Below are 21,741 nucleotides of genomic sequence, written 5' to 3'. Positions count from 1 at the left end.
TGCTTACTTCTGGAGGAGTTCACTCTATCCCTAAAATAATGGAGGTGCTGAAATCTAAGTTAGCATCCTTGAAAGAAAAGAAGGTACAGAAGCCACCTAAGAGATGTGGCTACTAACCCCAGACAGGAAATACTTACCAATGGTGATTTAGAGCAGTGAACAAAGAAGTTCTTCCGAGAGGAAAAATAATAGTACAGCCAGTTGCATTATATTTAAGTAACATTTTCATACTGATGTAATTCTCATGGTGTGTGTATTCTGGACAATTCATATAAATGGAATCATATAATATGTAGCCTTTTGTGTCTGGCTGTTTCATTTAATGTTTTCAAGGTTCATCCAGATTGTAATATGTATCAGTACTTCATTCTTTTTTAGAGCAGAATACTATTCCATTGTATGGGTATACCACATTTTGTTTATACATTCATCAGTTAATAGACATGTGATTTATTTCCACTTTTGGCTTTCATTAATAATGCTGCTATGCGTTTTTGTGTGAACATGTCTTCAATTCTTTTAGGTATATACATAGAAGTGGAATTGTTGGGTCATTTGTTAACTCTATGTTTAAACTTTTGAAAAATTGCCAAATAGTTTTCTCCTGAGGCTGCACCATTATACATTGTCATCATCAATGTATGAGTATTTCATTTCCTTCACATCCTCATCAACGCTTGTTATTTTTTCACCTTTTCAATTATAGCTGTCCTACTGGGTGTGAAGTGGTTTTGATTTACATTCCCCTGATCCTTTGGAGCATCTTTTCAGGTACTTATTGGCCCTTTGCATATATATCTTCTTGAGAGAAATGTCTTTTCAAATTTTTGTCCACTTTTTTTTGTTTTGTTTTGCGGTACGCGGGCCTCTCACTGTTGTGGCCTCTCCCGTTGCGGAGCACAGGCTCCGGACGCGCAGGCTCAGCGGCCATGGCTCACGGGCCCAGCCGCTCCGCGGCATGTGGGATCTTCCCGGACCGGGGCACAAACCCGCGTCCCCTGCATCGGCAGGCGGACTTTCAACCACTGCGCCACCAGGGAAGCCCCCCCTAAACAAGTGTTTTTTAAAAGTGTATATTATATGGCTAAATTGTTTTGGTTTCAATTTTTCTATATTATTTGGTTACAAGTTTCCATCACAGTCCATTGCAAGCATGCTGGATTAGGAATTTTAAAAGCCTGGGCTTGAGTCTTGACTTCAAAATGTAGTAGCTAAACAACTTTGGACAAATTTATCTCTTTAATGCCAAAGTTCTAATCTACAACAGATATAATAATATGAAAGTACTATTGTATGATATAGAACATTATAACATGTAATAAACTATATAAATATTGCTATTTTTTTCTTATACACCACTGGCTTCCTTTGACATTTACCTTACTATTTCTCTAACTTCTTCCTTACCCTTTTATGGTGCTTTATTTTACTTTTCCCCTTCCATTAATCTCGTGCTCTAAAATAGGCATTTTTGTGTTTAGAAAAAGAGACTAAAAATAATAATGCTTAAGGAAGAATGGTTATTTAATAATAACTTGTATGCATTTTTAAGAATTTGGAAAAGTCCCTTTTTCTACCAGTTATTAAAGTACAATGAAGAAAAATAGGATACAACAGCACAGTAAAGATGAATGTCAATAATGGTAAATGTCAAAGACACAGAACAGATAATATAATGTGTTAAGTAATTAACCACATTTCGGGGAATATCTAAGAAAAGGAAGTTGTGCAAATCAGGAATGTCAGACAGTCACAAAAAGAAGAAATATGTTCTAAAATAAAGAGCAAAATTTTACCTTAAAAGAAACCATTAAATCATCAATTTGAAGTACACACAGAGAGACTGAGTTCTAAGCAGAAGTGGAGGGACAACCAATAGTCTCAACTAGTAACTAATGTCAAAAATACCTGAGACTGGGCTTCCCTGGTGGCGCAGTGGTTGAGAGTCCGCCTACCGATGCAGGGGACACGGGTTCGTGCCCCGGGCTGGGAAGATCCCACATGCCGCGGAGCCTGCGCGTCCGGAGCCTGTGCTCCGCAATGGGAGAGGCCACAACAGTGAGAGGCCCGCGTAAAAAAATACCTGAGACATTTATTTAGTTATCAGCGCAGAAAATCGATCAAAATAAGGTCAAGAGATTTTTGTCAACAAAGAAAACATATGAATCAGAGAGAGAGAAATTACAGTTCTCAGTAATTTGTCTGAATGTGTTTTTACACATATGAACTTGAAATATAGTTTGACTGAATATAATTAGATTGGTATCACATTTCCTCTGAATTTTAGTGGTACTTTCTGTCAGATGACATATTGTTATTAAAAAGTACAATATCTTTCCAATTTCTGATCCTATTCCTGGATTTATATGTATGTTGTAAGGTACATATCTATTTGCAGATAGATAGATAGATATCTCCAAATATTTTCTGCTCAGGGAAACATTGGGTGTATTTCTATTAGTAGATTAATTTTCATGAAATGTTATGTAAAGTTTTTAAAATTTTAACAAATTTATTGTAAAGATAGTTACATAAATAAAGTAGCCTCCATTTACATTAAATCTGTAAATATATTCTGGTAATTGTATTAGCTAAAAGCTAACATTTATTAAGATCAGTTTGTGTTTCAGACATTAGCTCATTTAAACCTCATAGCATTACAACAAATATAAAAGCTAGGTGATTTTATTATCCCTATTTATTGCCGAGAAAGCAAAGTAACTTACCTAACGTCACACAGAAGGATAGGAGCTGAGCAGAAATTTGAAACATTATTTGACACCAGTGCATGTAAACTCAATGACTAAACTCATGGGCTTCTCCTAGAACTGGAAGCTGAGATTCAAAACAGTGTCCTCGCCCCAGGGAGCTGAGTTTTTAGTGAATTAGACACACCATTTACTAACATTTAATATATGAAACAAAAAATTATCCAACAGAGCATGCACAAGGTTCTATTGCAGCCTGGAAGTGAGTCAGAGAGAAAGTGAAACTTGAAATGAGATGTAAACATTGAAGAAAAAAGAGCACTTAGTTTTGTTTTTTTTTTTTTTTTGCGGTACGCGGGCCTCTCACTGCTGTGGCCTCTCCCGCTGCGGAGCACAGGCTCTGGACGCTCAGGCTCAGCAGCCATGGCTCACGGGCCCAGCCGCTCTGCGGCATGTGGGATCTTCCCGGACCGGGGCACGAACCTGCGTCCCCTGCATCGGCAGGCGGACTCTCAACCACTGCGCCACCAGGGAAGCCCGAGCACTTAGTTTTATTAAGAAATAAACCTGATGAATAAGTGGACAAACCACATGGAAATGTGCAATAAAGAAGTGCTTTCAGGATATGCAACAATTTGTGTTAGGCTGGTTTCCCTTGTCATTCCAAGCTTTCAAAAAGTTTCAAAAAAATAGAATCGTACAGTTTGTAGTCTTTTATGTCTAGCTTCTCCCCTCATCAGATTTTCGATACTTATTTGTGCTGTCACAGCCCTGTGATGAGTTCAGAGCTTCATAATGCAGTTGCACCACGATTTATCTGTTTTACAGTGGATGGACATCTGCGTTGTTTCCAGTTCGGGGCTGTGATGAATAAAACTGCTGTGAATTTTTTGCACCTTTCTTTGGACGCGTATCACATTTATTTTTGTTAGCAAAGAAGTGGAATTTCTGGATGAGTCATCTGTATGTTCAATTTTAGTAGAGACTACCAAACCAAGGAAGTAGTCACCAATTTACACTCCTTCCAGAAGTTTTTTTTCCAACTGATGTAAATTCTCACCGGCATTTAGTATTCTCAGTTTTTGTTCATTTCTTTTTATTAAAAAAAATTTGATGTTGCAGTAGGTGTGCAATCACTCCTTTTAGCTTTGATTTCCATTCCTCTGATGACAGATTTGAGGGTTTTGAAAAGCTGATGTCCCGTTCTGATGTCCTTTTTTATGCAATTCCCTTTCAAGTTTATTGCCCCTTTAAAATTTTGTGTTGTCTGTCTTTTTCTTATTGATTTCTCAGTTTTTTAAGGTCTATATCTCACAGTCTTTGCTAAGGGAATCTGGGTGGCTATTGAAACACAGCTTCAGCACTCAGGCACACAGTTAAAACTTTTCCTTAGCCTTCACTTCCTATTGCTACAATCTCAAGGTCAGTCAGAGGTGAGACCTTTGGACCTTTTCAAATCATTCCTGGACACGCACACGTTACATGTGTATGACATTCCAGATTCCCAGGAATAGGTTCAAAGCCCGCTTTTCAAAATCCACATGCAACAACACAAATAAGTATCAAAAATCTACTGATGAGGAAAGTTTTTCCTTTTAAATTTTGGTCAGCTTTTTGTCTCCACTGTTACTATTGCTGCTTTAGAAAGTGAAGCAATAGTCACTGATGTTTTTGACAAACACTTATAGGAATTAGGGAAAGAGTAGTTGGTTTTCAAAGCATCTCATCTGAAGATGAACAGGCAAGCTTTAGCAACAGGGTGGAAGCTGAAGGAAAAAAATGTCATGTCGGTAGGGGGCGCTGTGTGATTGTGGTTGGCATAAACAGTAGCGGCAATGAAATCTGATATATTCGGTTTTAAATATTCTATATTTTTATGTGCCTATATAAGCCATATTTTCTCAGTGTCAAATTGTCTGGGTATGAGTCCTAGATCTGAAATGTAAAGGCTTTGGGCAAAATACTTAGTTTCCTTATGACTTGGTTTCCTTGCATATAAAATGAGATCTCAATTAACACCTAAATTCTAGGGTTGTTGTCAGGATTAAGTAAATGGATCATATGCAAAGTAGTCCCTGACATATAGAAGCACCAAATAATGTTGCTTAGAACCATAGCTATATTTTTATTATGTTTATTGGAACAATATCATCATTCAATGCAAACTTTTGTTACTTTTATATTTTTGGTGCTTTGTATAAGACAGGAAGCAAATGTCCTCAAACTTATCAAAGTAGTGTGAGCTGAAGACTGCACCACATGGAATCAGGTATAATTCAGCAAAATGTAACTAATGGAAAGCCTGGAACAACAGTTAAGGGTGAGAGATATTAAGCAACAAGATTTTAAGCACTCCCCAAGAACTTTGGGAATTATTCAGAAGAGATTTCTTAAAGGCAGCAGGAGACCTCACGTAGTCTTATTTGGCTATTCCTAAAAAGCATGGATAATCATTCACTAGGTGATACCAACCCTGTCCCCACTGAGAGCAACCTGTAAAGTAGGTAAAATATTTTAAACCATATTAAAGGTATCAGTGAGATAGAAAGTAGTGAAGAATAACATAATGCAAGTCCAAGAGAAAGTTGAAACCTGAAAAGAAGAGCTGCTTTTCCTATAGAAGATTTTCAAAGACAGAAAAAGAAGCTGAGTTCCCGAACAGGGCTTTGGTGTCTTAGAAGCGAGGGTAACTCTGGTCTTCAAGCAGGGGTAAGGGACTGAAAAATCAGTATATCTCACCGAGTTGGTTCACCAAAATCTATACCCAAGGACAAGATTTTCCAACCTTGGAACTATTGACAATTTGAGTCAGATTATTCTTTCCTGTTGGGGGGTGTCGTGTGTGTTGTATGATGTTTGGAAGCATCACTTCATCTCTTACTTCTACCTTCTAGATGCCAGTAGCAACTTCCCTCCACCTTTACTCCATACCATGTTGAAGAACCAAAAATATCTCTAGACGTTGCTAAATATCCTTTGAGGGACAAAATCCTCCCAGGTTGAAAAACACCACCCTAGGAGTAAGGTTGATTTGAGAGTAGACTGGTCTTTGAAGGAGGAAGAGCTGAACTTCAAATTCCTTCAGTCTCTAAAGAGTTAAAGGAAGTGATCCCAGATTGTTAGTGACTGTGATGATTTGCTGGAAGCAAATTTAACTTCTGCAAGATGTCAAAGAAAAATTATACTGAGTTGAACAGGAGAGGAAGACTTTATTCAAGACTATTGCAATAAGTGAAGAAATCGAGGTCAATTCTGCTGAAACAAACGGCAAGAAGATTTTCAAGTGCTGGGGTCAGAAGGTGCTGGAGGATGTTAGGGGAGCTGGTCAATGTGCTTAGACCATTTGTATTTACTAATTGGTGCTCATATGTTCATTGGTATTTTGCTCCTAGTTTAGGTCCCTACCCTCCTGCAGAGACTGGGAGGTAGGGGTGCTCTCTCCTTGGTGATCACATTTCCAAGGGATGGCTCACAGGTCCTTCAGAAAAACATTTCTGGGCTGTCAAACCGGCAAAAGGCTGGAAGAAGATTTACATCTCAAAGGGACAGGGAAAGAATTTTCAATTACAAGTTTTTTCAAGTAAGTGCTCTAAGAAAAGAGAGGTCAGGAGCCTGTAGTCAGGAAGAAACCTAAGATTTAGTTACAGTGAGAGGAATATTCAGTCCAACTTGGTCAAATAATATAACCTTATTTCAGTTCTCAGACAGTTAATACCATGCTTCACAGACAAAATCTAGCCCTCAACAACAATGACAAAAAAAATGGGTATTTAAGTAAATAAGGCAACATGAAAAATAACAAATAGAAATAATAGACATAATAGACAGCTGTTAAAGACCTTCAAGGGCTCCAGAAATTGCAAAGTGAGACACAGACTTTGACATAAGAATGTTCAAATATAATTTAAAGAAAATTAGATTTACATATATATAATTTCTAAAATATAGATATTTCATATTTTAAAAGTAAATATAAATATTTTGAAATAATAAGTTATTTAAAATGAGCTCAAGGAAACAAAATACATCTATTAGAATTTAGGCTGAAACTTGGAAATTATTAAAAAAAGATGAAAGTGGAAATTCTAGAACTAAAGACTATAACAATTAAAATTAAGATCTCAGAAGAAATAGAAGAGATTTTTCTTAATATGATAATATGTATCCCCACCACCACCAAAAGAAAAAAGAACAAAACAAGCAAAGAAAACTATAGTAAACATCATGTTAAAGGTTAAATGTTGAAAACTTTCCCTCTGAGATCGAGAACCAGACAAAATGTTCATGATCATCACGTCTATTTAACATCATTACTGGTGGCCTTAGCAAATACAAAGTTATAAAGATTTGAAAGGAAAAATCATAGCACACATCAGCCATAGACACAATTCTGCTTATAGAAGACCCAAGGGAATCTACTGATAAATTATTAGAATTAATAAGTGACTTGAGAAGATCCCTGGATGCAAAATCAATATAAAAAATCAATTGTACTTTTCTTCAGCAGAAACTAGCTGAAAATGAAAATTTAAAAATACTTTGTATTCGTTTTCTGTTGGTGCTTTAACAAATTACTACAAATCCGTCATCTTAAAACAACACGTATTTCTTTTCTGGCTGTTTCTGTAGCTCAGAAGTTCAGGCTCAGTGTGACTCGGTTAGTTCTTTGCTTAGGGTCTATGAGGGCAAAATCAAGGTTTCAGCAGGGCCTCCTTTCCCTGTGGAGGACCTCGGAAAGAATCACTTCTAAGTTTGTGCAGGTCGTTGGAAATGCCATTGTCTTTGGCTGAAGTGTTTGAGTCCTCACTTACTTGCTGACTGTCAGCCTCTCTCATCTTCTTAAGGCCAACAACCTTCTTTATGCTGCTGCCTGCTCCGTCTTCAAGTCAGCAAAAATGCTTCTAATTTCTTTGACCTCTTTTTCGGTAACTCCAGCTAGAGAAATCTCTCTGCTTTTAAAGGCTCATATATAGGCAAACCTCAGAGATATTGTAGGTTCTTATCCCGGTTGCCTCGGCCTGCAGCGGCTTGAAGCAGGGTTTCTGTTCCCAGCCAGAGATTGACGTCAGTCCTCGGCAGTGAGAGTGCTGAACCCTAGCCACAAGATCACCAGGGACCAGTGGCCAATGCCAAGGCCCTGTACTGTCTGCTGTGTAGAAATGAATTTCCACATAGAGATGCAAAGTAGTGAAACAAGTAAAGTGTTTATTAGGAGGATAGACACATGGGTGGCCTCAGAGATTCGCACCGTCGTGGTGGTTTGAATCACTTTTATGGGGCATTTCTTCTTGGGTTTCCTTTGGCCAATCGTCTTGCTTCACCTGGTTCTGGGCCCGTATTTGGTTTATCTCAGGGTCCTCCCATATGTGTGCACACATCTCTTAGCCAAGATGGATTCTAGTGAAGAGGCCTATGGGTAGCTGGCATCACTTATTAGGAGGTGGCGCCCCCTCCCTTTTTGATCTTCAAGGGGCCTTTCTGCGCATGTGTAGTCAGGAAGGTCTCCTTGACTTCGAGAATGAGGAATATGTGGTCTTTTATCTCTCATCTGGGAGGACTCAGCTTCTCCTCTCTCCTGCTATTTTGGAGTATCTGTCGACAGGGGACGGACTCCGGCTGTTCAGCCTGGGGTCCATCTACCTCCTGCCTCAGTTTGGTTCCAGACCACCACAATAAAGGGAATATCACAATAAAGTGAGTCACACAGATTTTTTTGTTTCCTAGTGCATATAAAAGGTACGTTTGGACTATACTGTAGTCTATTACGTGAGCAATAGCAATTATGTCTAAGAAATCAACAAACATACCTAAATTTAAAAATACTTTCTTGCTAAAAAATGCTAGCCATCATCTTGTTGCAGCAGGCAGATAGCTAGATGTGAGCAGAGAAATGGGGGCAGGGGGCAGGAAATCACGCGTCTTGTAAACAGCGGGGGTCCATGGGTAGACAAAGAAAAGCAACGACCTCCGGACTGAAAGGAAGCCAGACATTTTGGGTGGTAAGTATCCTGGAAGCAGACAAAGAAAGGTGACGAAAGTTGGAATCTCCTGCATCCGAATGTAACGTGTTGCTCATTTTATTCTCATTGCAGTAGAATTAGCCTTGCAGATGAGAAGTATCTATCATGCACTGACGCCATGACACTTCTGGTCTAAGCTAAATAAGGACAAAAATCCCTCCTTCCCTCAGGAAGAAGGAGCTGGGATGAAAATCAGGGAATACGACCCCCAAACTCCTCCCTCCCCACTGAATATTCCGCTCCTTCATGTGTAAGCCTCTCATAACTGGCTTGCCAAAGAAACCCAGGGTAGCAGTTCCTCACCTGTCTGCTCTCTCCCTCTGAGAACGTATTCTTGCATAAGTAAATAATCACTTTACTTTCTTAACCTCCCCGCTTTGTCTCCGAATTCTTTCACGACAAGGCAAGAATCTTAAATCCACCGGGAACCATCTGAGCCATCAATGAGTCATAATCTTTTTGCAGTAGTAGCACCAGAGATCACCGATCCCAGGTCACCATAATATAACGAAATATTTCGAGAATTACCAAAGGGTGATAACAAAGATGTGAAGCAAGAAAATGCTGTTGGAAAAATGGCACCGATAGGTTTGTTTGATGCAGGGTTGCCACAAACCCTCAATTTGTGAAAAATGCCATAGAGCAAAGCACAGTAAAACTCCGAGGTATGTTTGTAATTAGTTTGGGACTACCTGGCCAATTCAGGAGAATCTATCTGAAAGTCGGCAACATTAATTCCATCTGAATTTCTTTCCATGTAATGTTACATATTTACACTTTCCAAGTCGTGAATCTTTTGGGGCGACTATCTTGTCTACGTGGGGGAGGGAAAATAATTTTCCCTCTACCCTTCTAGGTTCTTGGTTGAGACACCTCCTGTAATAAAAGGCAGATTAATGGGAGAAAAGCAAGCAGACGTTTAATAACATGCATACCTCCTGCGTATGTGGGAGAGAACCAGGAAAACCAAGTAACTCCTGAAAACGATCCAAACCATAACCTTAAATAATATTTCCAGGTAAAGACAAAAGAAGATGTTGGGGAGGGAGAGGGCGGCCAGGTATGGAGGCCACCAGGAAAAGCACAGTAAACAAGGGTAAGGTTGTTACACAGATTTAAGTTGTTGCCTTCTCCACTAAGATTTTCTAGAGTCCCTTCTCTTCCTGTACAGAAAGGGAGACACCCTTACAAATGGAGATTTCTCTTATAAATGTAAATGTCGCTTACAAAAGGGTAACTTCTATTCAGTTTTCAGAGCTTCACCTGTGAATGCTGTTTTTTAATTTTTTTTAAAATAATCGGCGTAACATGATCCTTAAGCCAAAGAGACATATTTTGAGGTGACAAATCCTGCCCCCCTTCACCTACCAGATACCATTTGCAATGGTAATATACACACGTAATATATACATGTATATATACACATGTAATATACCTAGGAATAAATTTAAAGAGACATATAGGAGTTCTATACAAAAATCTATAACGTATAGAAAGAAATTAAAGATAGAAATTAAAGAAGACTAAAATTAAAGAATTTAATGGAGAATTAAATCATGGCATGGAGTAAAAGACTTAATAAAGATGTCAATTTTTGCCAACTTTTTTTTTTTTTTTTTGCGGTACGCGGGCCTCTCACTGTTGTGGCCTCTCCTGTTGTGGAGCACAGGCTCCAGACGCGCAGGCTCAGCGGCCATGGCTCAAGAGCCCAGCCACTCTGCGGCATGTGGGATCTTCCCAGACCGGGGCATGAACCTGTGTCCCCTGCATCAGTAGGCGGACTCCCAACCACTGCGCCACCAGGGAAACCCAGCTTTTAACCTTTAAAAAATACTTTTAAACTTATTGAATCCCTATAATCATCTGAGATAAGCAGGTAAACTATTACTCCCCTTTCCAGAGGAAGAAATTGAAATTATGTTGGAAAAACCAAATAAGACACAGAAAAGTGATAGTTAAAAGTTTGAATACAGGACCAAATAAAGTAGGATATCTGTTATATATTTCCACAGCATCCTACATATTCCCTGCTATAAGACTCCATCACCACCATAATATAACACTTTACTTACTGTTTGTTTTACAAATAGACCATAAATTCCCCAAGACTAGTTTTCATGCCAAATTTGCTTAGTGTTTTAACTTTACTGTCCACCACAGTGTTGCTTAATAATCATTCACTGAATAAATTTTTTTTAAAAAAAACCCTCAAAAAATGCTATGTAGAAATAGACACATCATGTAGAAATGCTGCTTTTTGCTAAACTTACTTTGAGGGCATGGTGTTCCCATTTATAATGATCACCACTAAAGTTTAATACATCTTTGGGGTTCACTGTGAGCCAGGTGCTCTTCTACGTCCATTTTCATGTATTAACTAGCTTAACTTCTAGCTAATTTTAACAAAATTTCTACCTAATTCTAACTAAAACAGCCGGTCAACTAGAGAGAGGCAGAAATGAAACTTGGACAGTATTTCTCTTTCACTCCAGCTCTCAACATCTACACTTTCCCTTACACATTTCATAGTGCGTGGATCCAAGACGTTGCTTTCTAACATGACCCAGGAGTAGATTGTTGTTATTAATGATAGGATATCAGAGTTTGGAGCCTGTAGGAACTGAAGGACACTGAGATTAAGAAACTCTATATTATTTATCGCTAAGCAGTGTCTGGAATCCAGATTTCTTTTCAATATGCCATAGTAGTGACAACAGTTTAAAGATACTACATATAGCATACATTTCCAACTTTCAGAGAAGGAGAATACTGTGAAATACATTCATGAAACAATTTTGAAGGTAGTAGTATTTTTCCTTATTGAAAAATCTCATGAAGATTATGGAGTGCCTTATTTCTATTGAATGAATTATTTTATGTAAATAACTACGAGTATAGCATTTCAGAAATGAATAAGATGCTTTCAGAACATCAGTGATGAGGACAAATTATGCTCTCTTTTGGAGAGAGGACGAGCTTACAAATAAATCCTTGCAAAGTGACGTTAGCCGCCTCCAAATTTCTCTGTGCCTCTTCAGGGTGATAAACAATAAAAGAAAGAAAGTGATAGAGTCAAAAATTCTTAAATGACATAAATTCCTCTAAAGTCAATTAGAATATTTACTGAACTTTTGCTGTTTACAGAAAAGTAGATACAGCCCTTTGAAAACACACAGGAAAACAACTTACAAAGTACAAACCATATTATAAATCTAAGGTTTTACAATAGAAATGTCTTTTTAGAAACCATTTTGTTTATTCTACTTTCATTTTAACATACACAAAAGCAGGTTATGATTGTACTGGATACAAAAGACAAACAAATAAACACACGTTATTGCACTTAGAAAATACTTCTCATGAAGTATTGCACATGATAGAATAGATCAGGAAAGGAGAATAGATCAGGAAAGGCACAAGGTTATAAACAGATAGGACTAGTATTATTCCAGATTTGAACAATACAGACTTTTTCCTGATAGAGATTTGCCACATCACATATTGCACATTTTCCAACACTTTTATCTGTTTTACAAATATTCCTCATATTCTTTGTTTTTGTCCTTATCTCTGTAAAACATTGTGTATAAGGCAATAAATTATGTACCATTGAAAAAGACAAGTCTACGCTGAAGAAGTGAAAAAAAAAGACTGGCGTAAATATATGATCACCCCATTCTTTGGGGGGCAAATGACAAAGTAACTTGACAAACTTCTTTAAAAAGAGAGAAACATTACAAAGCTTCATTTCATAAGCATTTGCCCATTGATAAATGTCCTCTGAGTTCAAGAAAAATGCATTTAGACTAAATACCTCTGTTGCCAGTTAAAATTTCCTCTGTTTACATTCAGCTTTTAATACTACTATTTAATTCCTTCATCCAGTGCAAATGCATGAAGGGCACACGTTGTTCACAGTCATTCAACAATAAATAATAACTCTAAACTTAGTTACCTTATTATTTCTGAATTAAAAAAATATAAAGTGCATTCAAAAGCTTTGAAGTCATTTTTCTCATTCTTGGACAAAATTAGTCAACCTGTAACATTTTCAGCTCATGGCAGAAGTATTCCACAGTGCAGATATTCCTGGAATTTTTCTCCCTTTTTTCCACAGTCTTGTTTGGAAGAAAATTTCCAAAATAGTAAAAAGTTTTTTTCACAAAGTCTTTATGGGAAACTTCTGACCATAGAGCGCCATTCATCAACACACATTTCCTTGAGTTCCATGATAGAATAGTATATAAGCAAATATGATTCCTCTTTATTTGGAGGGTTTGCTACATATCCAGTGTAAATTCTTTTCACATTCTGTGCTGCTGACCTCTGTGCTGTTCAGAAATGCACAGTTCTCAGATCCTGTAAGGTTGAACCTGTCAACAATAAAGAAACCAGAATTATTGTCAGTTTATCATTTCCGTTCAGTTACATGAGAATCAACTTTGTGGTGGTGGAGGTGGTGGTTTCTGCTTTTTTTTTTTTCTTAGTAGGAATGCATGAGGCCAGTGTGCCAATCAAATGATCACAGAGTAATCTGCAGAGACAGGAGACAAAGACCCAAAAGAATAGTATGTGGTGAGAAGATACAAAATTAAGAGTAGACGTCTCCATTTGTTTGCTTCTCCATTTGTTTGCTTGGTGTGTCACCACAGGAGTGACTCGTTCATTTTTTTTTTTTTTTTTCAGTCCCCCACTACCACAAATTATGCAGTCGAGTTTCCCACATTTGGGGAAATCGCAGGGGTCAGCACATCCGGAGTGCAATGGATAAGCCTCGCCCTGGGAAAACCACCTTCGTGATCATGGTATCTCCCCTGCCAGGTAAGTATAACTCGTTCATTTTTGAATTCACAAACCATTCCCAGAAAGTATAAACATTCAACAGTCATGTGTACTAGCGCATAGAGTTTTAGAGGGTAACAGTCCCTGGTGCCCATTTGTGGGTGTGAAACATACCAAGGATTCCTTTTCTAGAGATTTAAAGTAATTTTCTGTATCTGTAATTTTCATAAAACTATTTAGGGAGCTAGAAATTGTTTCAAGTCTGAGTTTTCAGATGACAAAGATTAACACTAAACTTATACGATGTCCTTCAAACTTTAAAATGTGCAGGTAATGGCCATAAAGTCAGCATCTTTAATTCTGGGGCAGGTTTTCTCTCAGATCCATAGAAGCTTCTAATTAGGTATTGAAAATACTGTTCTTTATCTCTGTGGAGAGGAGAACTGGCAAAGCAAAAAGGAATTACTAGCTTGTCAATAAAATATAAATATGAGATTGGAAATGTTGGATTTTTTTCCCATCATCATATTTATACCTGGAATATTTCTGAGTTTTATTCCACTCAAATTTGCTGAGATCAAGTTACTAAGAAGCATTTATTGTATGAATTCCAAGCAGATAAAAAGAAAAAAATGATAATATTAAAGCCCTTCTTTAAAGAAGTCCGTGGAGTATAACATACAAAAGAGATTGTTAAAGTTCTGCTTATAAAGAGCTCAATCTTCATGTAGAACAGTACTTCTAAAGGAAAAAAGGAAAGTGGTTCCCTTGAGCTGCCATCCTGGGGAGGATAAAGAGATATCTTGAAACTCACCAGTTATTAAATTTTTTGCCATTTGACCATTTCCACATCTGGTCAGCTTCATTTTTCAGCCCAATCCAGTGTTCAGTTCTACCCACATGCTGTTTTAAAAAGATCTTGAAGAAAGCACAAAGGAACTGTATGTTAAACCACCCCTCCTGGTAAGTATGTAATAAGTCTTGTTTCTTAAATCTGCAACTCGTAGGCATGATAGCTAAGCTGATTATTTACTAGTTCTACGTAGGTTCAGCTCATGTGGATTTTTGGCCTTTGAGGCTAAACAAATCACATTTAAAGACTAAATTGAACTCTCATTTTGACCTCAGACTGATCATGTGGCTTTCTGTGACTAAATTTTCCTGGGTGAGAGACAGATACAATGTCTTCCCTTAGAAGGAAACCACAGAGTAGCTATATAAAATAGAATAGCAATATCTTACAGAATTGTTTTTGAATACTATCTTACCATGTCCTCTTCAGAATCAATGACAGCAAGAGTGGCACCGTGTTTGGAGCAAAAGTTTTGGGCCAAGGTCCAGTTCCTTGTTTTCTTGGAAATAAGATAGCATTTCCCCTGGTATACTATCCAATCATCTGAGCAAGAAGAAACATGGGTGTTTGGTGACACCGAGGACATATATTGGCCTGGACAGTTGTACTGGCCCACTGTGAACAAGAAAAGTGTTTGTTTTAGTAACACAAGAAACCAAATACCCACAGTGTGCAGAACTAGTTCAGGGGATGCTGTGCTGTGCTGGGTGATAAACGAAGAGAGGAAAGAAGGTGAATTCTTTTTTTTTTTTAATGAATTCTTTTTTAAAAAAAATTTTGTTGAAGTATAGTTGACGAGAGATGTTATATTAGTTTCGGGTGTACAACATGGTGATTCAAAATTTTTATACGTTATATATACTCCATTTAAAATTATAAAAAAGGAAGGTGAATTTTGGAAAGAGTAATAAGAAGGCAGTTTCTCACTTTATCTGATCTCTCATTGTGCCTAATCATCATGGTACTAGGTATAAGAAATAAGAGGGAGTCACTTTGGTCAGAAAGTGGAGGGTAAATTTTAAAATCTTGAAAATAGTCTTTGGACTAGAAAGGCTAAAATACATTAAACTTCCAAGTAAGGTTTTGTATCTGAATGCAGATGGGGAAGAATTTGAAGACATAGTATATACAGACCTATACTGGAAGGTAGAGGAGAGAATACTTTGCAGAGGAGCAATTCAGAATACACAAAAATTTATGGTTGGGGATGTATCATAAAACTGTAAAATTTCATGTTTGTATAAGACACAAATGTATCTTGGTATAGCTGTATGTTTCGAATACCGTAACACAACTGACTCTCTGGGAGCTTCTAGATATATTCTATATCTATATCTATATTCTGTGGCTTTTGAGATAAGAGACTGACCAATTCCTGATTAATCTATGGCTTAGGTATTATTTTTTTCATCAACAATGAACGTGCAGCCCACATTTTTCCAGTTAAACGTCTATATATTTAGACTCTAAATCGGTCCCTTTTATTTCAGATTTAAACATCTGCTCACATGTAATTTTCTCCCACAGTATTGTATAAATCATAAGAACTTTTAATATTTCTAAAGCACTAGAAAACTAAACAAAAGTATTGCCTCAATTATTCAAGGAATGTGGAATCATATTTAGCATTTCCTAGGAAATTGACCATGTATGAAAAATGAGATTGTCCTAAATTAATCAGAACTTTTGATGAATTCATGAAGTGCAGACCCACCTGATAAAGCAACGAGAGCTATGATTAGAGTGGTGATGAAGACCACGTTCACTACAGCACATGGGATGGGAACTTGAATGGACCCTTCATGATATGCCGCAAAATGAAGCCTGGTGGCATTATCTGAAGAGAGAAAGTAGATGATGAATTCAAGCAGGCTATAGAAGTAAGAAAGAGACATTTGATTTTCTCTTGAGGCATTTAAAATAAAAAAATAGCTATGTGTCTCCCTATCTTCTTATATGAAATTTATAAGTTAATTTCCCTCAAGTGTTGAGTGAATTTGGATAGTTTATTTTTGGCTAGAAATAAAACAATCCAGTCACAATCATGATATCATAAAATATCTCCCCCAAATACGTACTCAGTAGCTATGAAAATTCTAAATATATCATAATTGTATTGTTTTAATCACAATAAGAACATTTAGTAAATATCTGATTACCCTAGAAGACATATAAAAAGAACATCCTATGTACAATCCCTTAAATTCTCTGTAGTTACTGTTTAAGGGAGATGGTATAAATGGGTATAAATGTGGGTGATATAATAAAAAATGTTGAATTGATATAAAAATATATACAACTGGAATGACTAAAAATTAAAAAAAAAGATGGATGGTACTTTTTTGTGAATTTGGTAGATGTGAAGCATTGAAATTTCCATATTTTACTGAATGGGAGAGTAGAATGGAAAAAAATACTTTGGAAAACTATTTCTTACATAATTAAATATACACTTATCCTATGATCCAGAAACTCTACTCCTATTATTTTCTCAAGAGAAATGAAAATACATCTTCAAAATGTTTTATATAAGAACGTTCAGAGCAACTTTATTCTTAACAGCCAAATCCTAGAAATAAACCAAGTATCCATCAACAGGAAAATGGATAAACAAATTATGGTATACCCATACAAGAAATTCTACTCAGAAATTAAAAAATTGGAACAACTGATGCATGCAACAAAATGGATGAATCGCAAAAAAAAATGTTGAGCAAAAAAAATCCAGCCACAATTATATACTGTATATATTCATTTATGTGACATTCAGGAATAGCTGAACTAAACTTGATGATAGAAATGAGAAAAGTGATTGCTTTTATGTGTTGGAAAATTAATTTGACTGGAAAGGAACACAGGGAAACTTTCTGGGGTGATGGAAAATGCCAAATGTTGGTTGGAGTTGTAGTTATAACTCATTAAACTGTATATGTATGATCTGTGCATACATTGTATGTCAATTTTACCTCATTTAAAAATAACAGGTGACTGAAAAATAAGATGTTTGAATTTTCCAAGAGAAGTTAAAATAATAGAGGAAATTTAACAGTACTATAGACTAAATATTGGGTGGAAATAGGTTTTTTCATTTATCCTTTTTATAATGTTAAAACCAAGTAAAAGTTTTATTTCATCAATGAGAAATATTTTTGTGGAAGGATTTAGAATATGAATATGATGTGAATGATGATTCTTAGTTACCAAAAAACACCCACCACCAACAACAACAAAGCTAGAAAGATATCTGTTCTAGATTAGAAATAAATAATTGAGAAAGGAGAGAGGGGAATTTTGTGACTCAGAGTTTGAATTTGATTTTTGCTAGGATGAGCTATCAGGATATTTAAAATTCGGCCTCACAGGAAATATATAGATCCCTATTATGCTCTCAAAAACTGAAATGTAAAATAACTACTTGAATGATATTAAAACTTACCGTGAAAGATAGTCTCAATATGCAAAAATATCCTATTTTTCAGTATGGGTGGCTTTCATAATTAAAAGGATGTCTATACAGACACAACTTGAAATTCGTGTATTTTTTTTCCTTAAAGTCTTTCTTTAAGGTTAAACTAGGCAAAGAGATGCTGCTTTCTTTCACAGTAATTTTGCTATGTAATGGATGTCAGCATCAACTGTTGCTTCTTCTGAGGATTGTTTCTCCCAGTATAGATCTGCATTCAGGTTTTGCAAGAGAAGGCTTTACTTCACTCCCATCTGGTTCTATTTCTCTCAGCTTCTTAAAGCAAACCTTCCTTTTTTCACCAGCATACAACTGTCACCGGAAGCAGCCTTTCGTAGCTAGGGTAGCAAGTTCAGAGCTCTCTGTCTAGTTTCACTTCTTACCACGTGAGACTCGATCATGGGGTTCAAACTCAATGCAGGAACAGCTCTGGCTCTTCAGCAAGTGCCAACACATCCAAGTAACTCATGGACGCCAGAGCCCATTGGCTTATCCACTGGACTCACTCTATTGGCTTATCCAGTGGGTAAGCTATGGAGATGATTCTCAGACTGTACTTTATATCCATTAGTGAGGGCTATTGTTACTCACAGTTTGACTTATCCCCTAGGTAAGAAAACACTCCCCTAAGAGCATACTTCTGCTCGGATTACAAGCCCTGTCCATTAATGGAGAAATTGAAAACAAATCCACTAGTACATATTGAATCACCAAGGGTGGTGCTCAATAATTGTTTATACTAATGAAGCAAGTACAAATAGCAGCGTAGACTAAACATTCATAAATTAAATATTCAACAGAAAATTGGAATGATCTCAGGAAAAGTTAAGAATTACTACAATAGCTCCTTCTTCTTTCAACTATGCTGTTTATTGAGTGGTTTTATTCTTAAATATATTTTTTCTTTTGGGGCAGCTCAGCTGAGCCATCAAGTTATGGCTATCTGGTTACCAAAAAATTTTTGTGGCTTGTACGTGTTATCCACACTTGATTTTGTGTTCTTAAGTGAAAGATGGGTTTATCAGAGGTAATGAATGCTTTTCTAAAGCAAACCACTCTAGTAGACCCATACTCAGAAAACAATCCCTTCCTCTAGATTTTTTTAGCTCTGCTGTTCATAACACATTCTTTATTACTGGTTAGGTTTGCTTACAAGTAAACTCTAGTTCCTACATGCTGGTGCTTGGGGCACCTCATTAATTAGAGAGGAAGAGAGAGAGAAATGAAACCAATCAAGAAAGCCTCACCGAAACAAATTATTGTAAAACAATGGGACAATCCTGGTAATCGAAAATGAAAGGTCTGAGGACAGAATAGACAAATAGAAAAGAAGAAAAAGCATATAGCAAAGATGATCATGTTTTGATGAAAAATAAAAGAAAGGAAGAAAAACATCTGATTCATGTAGAATTTGAAGCCCACGATTAGAAGGGTGAAATAGAAGAGCGAAATGGAGGAAAAGAGTTCCATAAAGAATATAGAAGATTTCATTTTCAAGAATTCTTTCATGACTTTCTCCTAATAAGTTACCATTGGGCACTGTAAATGTTCAGATGTTTATATGGATATTCTCTCAAAAATTAGAAACCTTTGTTCCCAGCAACTGGAGGATGCTGTCTTGAGAACACCAGAGAAGGCCCACCCAGAAAGCACAAAATGGTACAAGGTAAAGGCAATCAAGAATGTAATTGTTTATGTGGAAAACAGAGTTTTCCATAAAGAGAGTCAGTGCTTCCTATAGGATGGATATGGGAAAATGATGGCCAGTTCACTGGGCTAGGGCAGTGAGGTTTCTAATTAAATATGAAAAATTGAGATGATATAAACTAAAACAAAGAAACAAACCTTTAGAGAGCTTCTGAAATTCACCCTTGTGATTTCCTCTCAAGTTTCTATTTGTCTTCTCATAGAAAAAGAAATATTTACTTCTTCCCCATTTTCTCCTTTATTCCAACTGAAATAGAATGTAACCAAGTTCTTCAAAAGACAAGCTTCATTTTCCCCCTAACTACCGTTATATATCATAGATAGATAGATAGGTAGGTAGATAGATATAAATATAGATATATTGATAGATGCTACCAGTATATGAGGAGTAAGACCTGACTTACTTTGTTGTGTTCTTTTCAGATGCAAGGAGCTGGTCTCTGTTGCAGAACAATCTTCAGAATTCATCTTTATCCTCGTCACGATCCCTTGGTTAATCGCAGGTCAAGCCAGTCTGCAGTGAGTCTTTGCTGGAGCTCTTGTTCAGTCTCTGAGTCTCTGAGATATCTTAGCATTTATATTCAGTTACATTGTCTCCACCCACTTCCTCTCACCTCCGGATCTTTCAGCTACTCCTGTCCTCTTTAATTCATGCTCTAGTGGCCCAAACAGTTTACAATGCGGTGTTGTGGTGAGCTACGGGTTTTCCCTGCTGTCTGAAACGTGCTTTCTCACAATTGTAGGTGCAGCGTGAAGAGACAAGCGCGGTTTTCCCAGAATCCGAGATATCCTTTCTTAAATTTGTAGAAAACAAATAATTTAGGAAACAGAATATCTAAGCAAAGAATTAAAAGTTAGGGATTCCTATCTTTGAGATGGAAATAATGTGGGGAGGAATATATCCCTGGAATCCCATTCATTCATATAATCATATACTTAACAACTATTGTTTTATTGAACATCTACTATGAACTTGACACTGTCTGGGGTTAGAGGATTTATTGTTGAATAAGAAAGTTACCGCCTCTATTCTCATGGATCTTTCTCCAGTCTGGAAGGGTTTAACTTAGCAAGCTATAAACTGGCTTCCAGAAATGTGTCATTCGATTCTTCCCTGGGGACTAGTTTTTCAAAGTATCATTTAGTCAGTAGCTGGTTTAATGGAGGAAATAGACCTTGTGGCTGGTACTTCCTTTCTATGCTCTAAAATTGTTTATCTTAAATGATCTGTTTCATTTATCTCCTGTTAATTTTCATGTCATATTTTACTGTCATTTAGACTGCCCTATTTCCCCTCAGTAATATCTTATTCTATTTTTCTCCAATCTTTTAGATTATTATTTTCCTATATCTCTGACACTTTGGACATCTGAGAATGATTATTATAAAAATATACTGCCATAGTATTAATATCATCCAGATAAGTTATTAAGGTCAACACAAAATGAATGTAGAATATCTGTGTCTAGTGATTTAAGGAGGGGATAAAAATAGCACTCTGGTTAATAATCTTAGTGCCCTCAAATTTTATCATTAATATGACTAGAGTACAGATATTCTGTTTTCAGAATAAAGCCTTTGTGAAAATGTTATGGTTAAGTGGGTAGAAAATTACCATCTACTGTAGGCTAGTTAGACCGTCATATTTATTTGTTTACCTAAGACATGAAGAGGTACACGTTGGTCCTAAAACTCTCTTTGTTCTTCTTTATTTTTCACTCAGTTCCTAGTATGTTTTCCACATAGCAGCTAGACGGGTTGTTTTATAATTAAGTAGTATCATTTTAGTGAGAAGTTCACTTCTTCACTTCTCCCACTAGACTCGGCTTCGTATCAAAATTACCATACAATGCAAAGACCTTCTTGTATATTTGAGAAGACTTTGCCTTATCCATGATCTGGCCCCTGGCTACCTCTCCTACCATAGCCACTGCCCTCTCCAATAGTCACAGCTTTGCTGTTCCACAAAAATGTCAAGCATCCTCCCACTACAGGGTCATGCATTTTCTCTAAAAGGTTCTTCCTCCATCTAGTTGCATGTTTTGCCCTCCCTTTAATTCAGTTCACTCACTGTTCAACTATCATTTACCCAGAGAGGTCTTCACTTGCCTTCTCTATGTAAAATAGAACCTCCTACTCTATGACTCCACATGACTTTATCTCTCTCTGTGTCACTTGTCAAGATCTGACATTACATTATTATCACCT

General features: G+C 36.8%; 1 protein-coding gene and 1 pseudogene across 1 annotated transcript; both read right to left on the bottom strand.

The window, feature by feature from the left end:
- Positions 1–11,646: 11,646 nt before the first annotated feature.
- CD69 (CD69 molecule) lies at positions 11,647–20,259 on the bottom strand. The gene is made up of 5 exons (XM_004311446.4): positions 19,938–20,259; positions 16,078–16,200; positions 14,779–14,978; positions 14,325–14,428; positions 11,647–13,101 (listed from the first exon to the last, which is right to left on the bottom strand). The coding sequence occupies exons 1-5, from the start codon at positions 19,999–20,001 to the stop codon at positions 12,993–12,995; spliced, it is 600 nt and encodes a 199-aa protein (XP_004311494.2). The 5' UTR covers positions 20,002–20,259; the 3' UTR covers positions 11,647–12,992.
- On the bottom strand, positions 13,378–13,557 carry LOC117314401 (U1 spliceosomal RNA; annotated as a pseudogene).
- Positions 20,260–21,741: the final 1,482 nt, after the last annotated feature.

The sequence above is a fragment of the Tursiops truncatus genome, chromosome 11 (genome assembly GCF_011762595.2).
Source record: "Tursiops truncatus isolate mTurTru1 chromosome 11, mTurTru1.mat.Y, whole genome shotgun sequence".
In the NCBI taxonomy this organism is placed as follows: Eukaryota; Metazoa; Chordata; class Mammalia; order Artiodactyla; family Delphinidae; genus Tursiops; species Tursiops truncatus.
The sequence above is the reverse complement of the archived record's forward strand: the minus strand, read 5'-3'. Positions and strand labels throughout refer to the sequence as shown.

Bases quoted from the DNA above. Each gene is read 5' to 3' on its own strand.
- CD69 (XM_004311446.4), bottom strand. From the start codon at position 20,001: ATGAATTCTGAAGATTGTTCTGCAACAGAGACCAGCTCCTTGCATCTG. The intron at 16,201-19,937 runs GTAAGTCAGGTC...TTCTCTCTTCAG, and splicing joins TCTGAAAAGAACACAACAAA to ATAATGCCACCAGGCTTCAT. The intron at 14,979-16,077 runs GTGGGTCTGCAC...TCTTGTTCACAG, and splicing joins AGCTCTCGTTGCTTTATCAG to TGGGCCAGTACAACTGTCCA.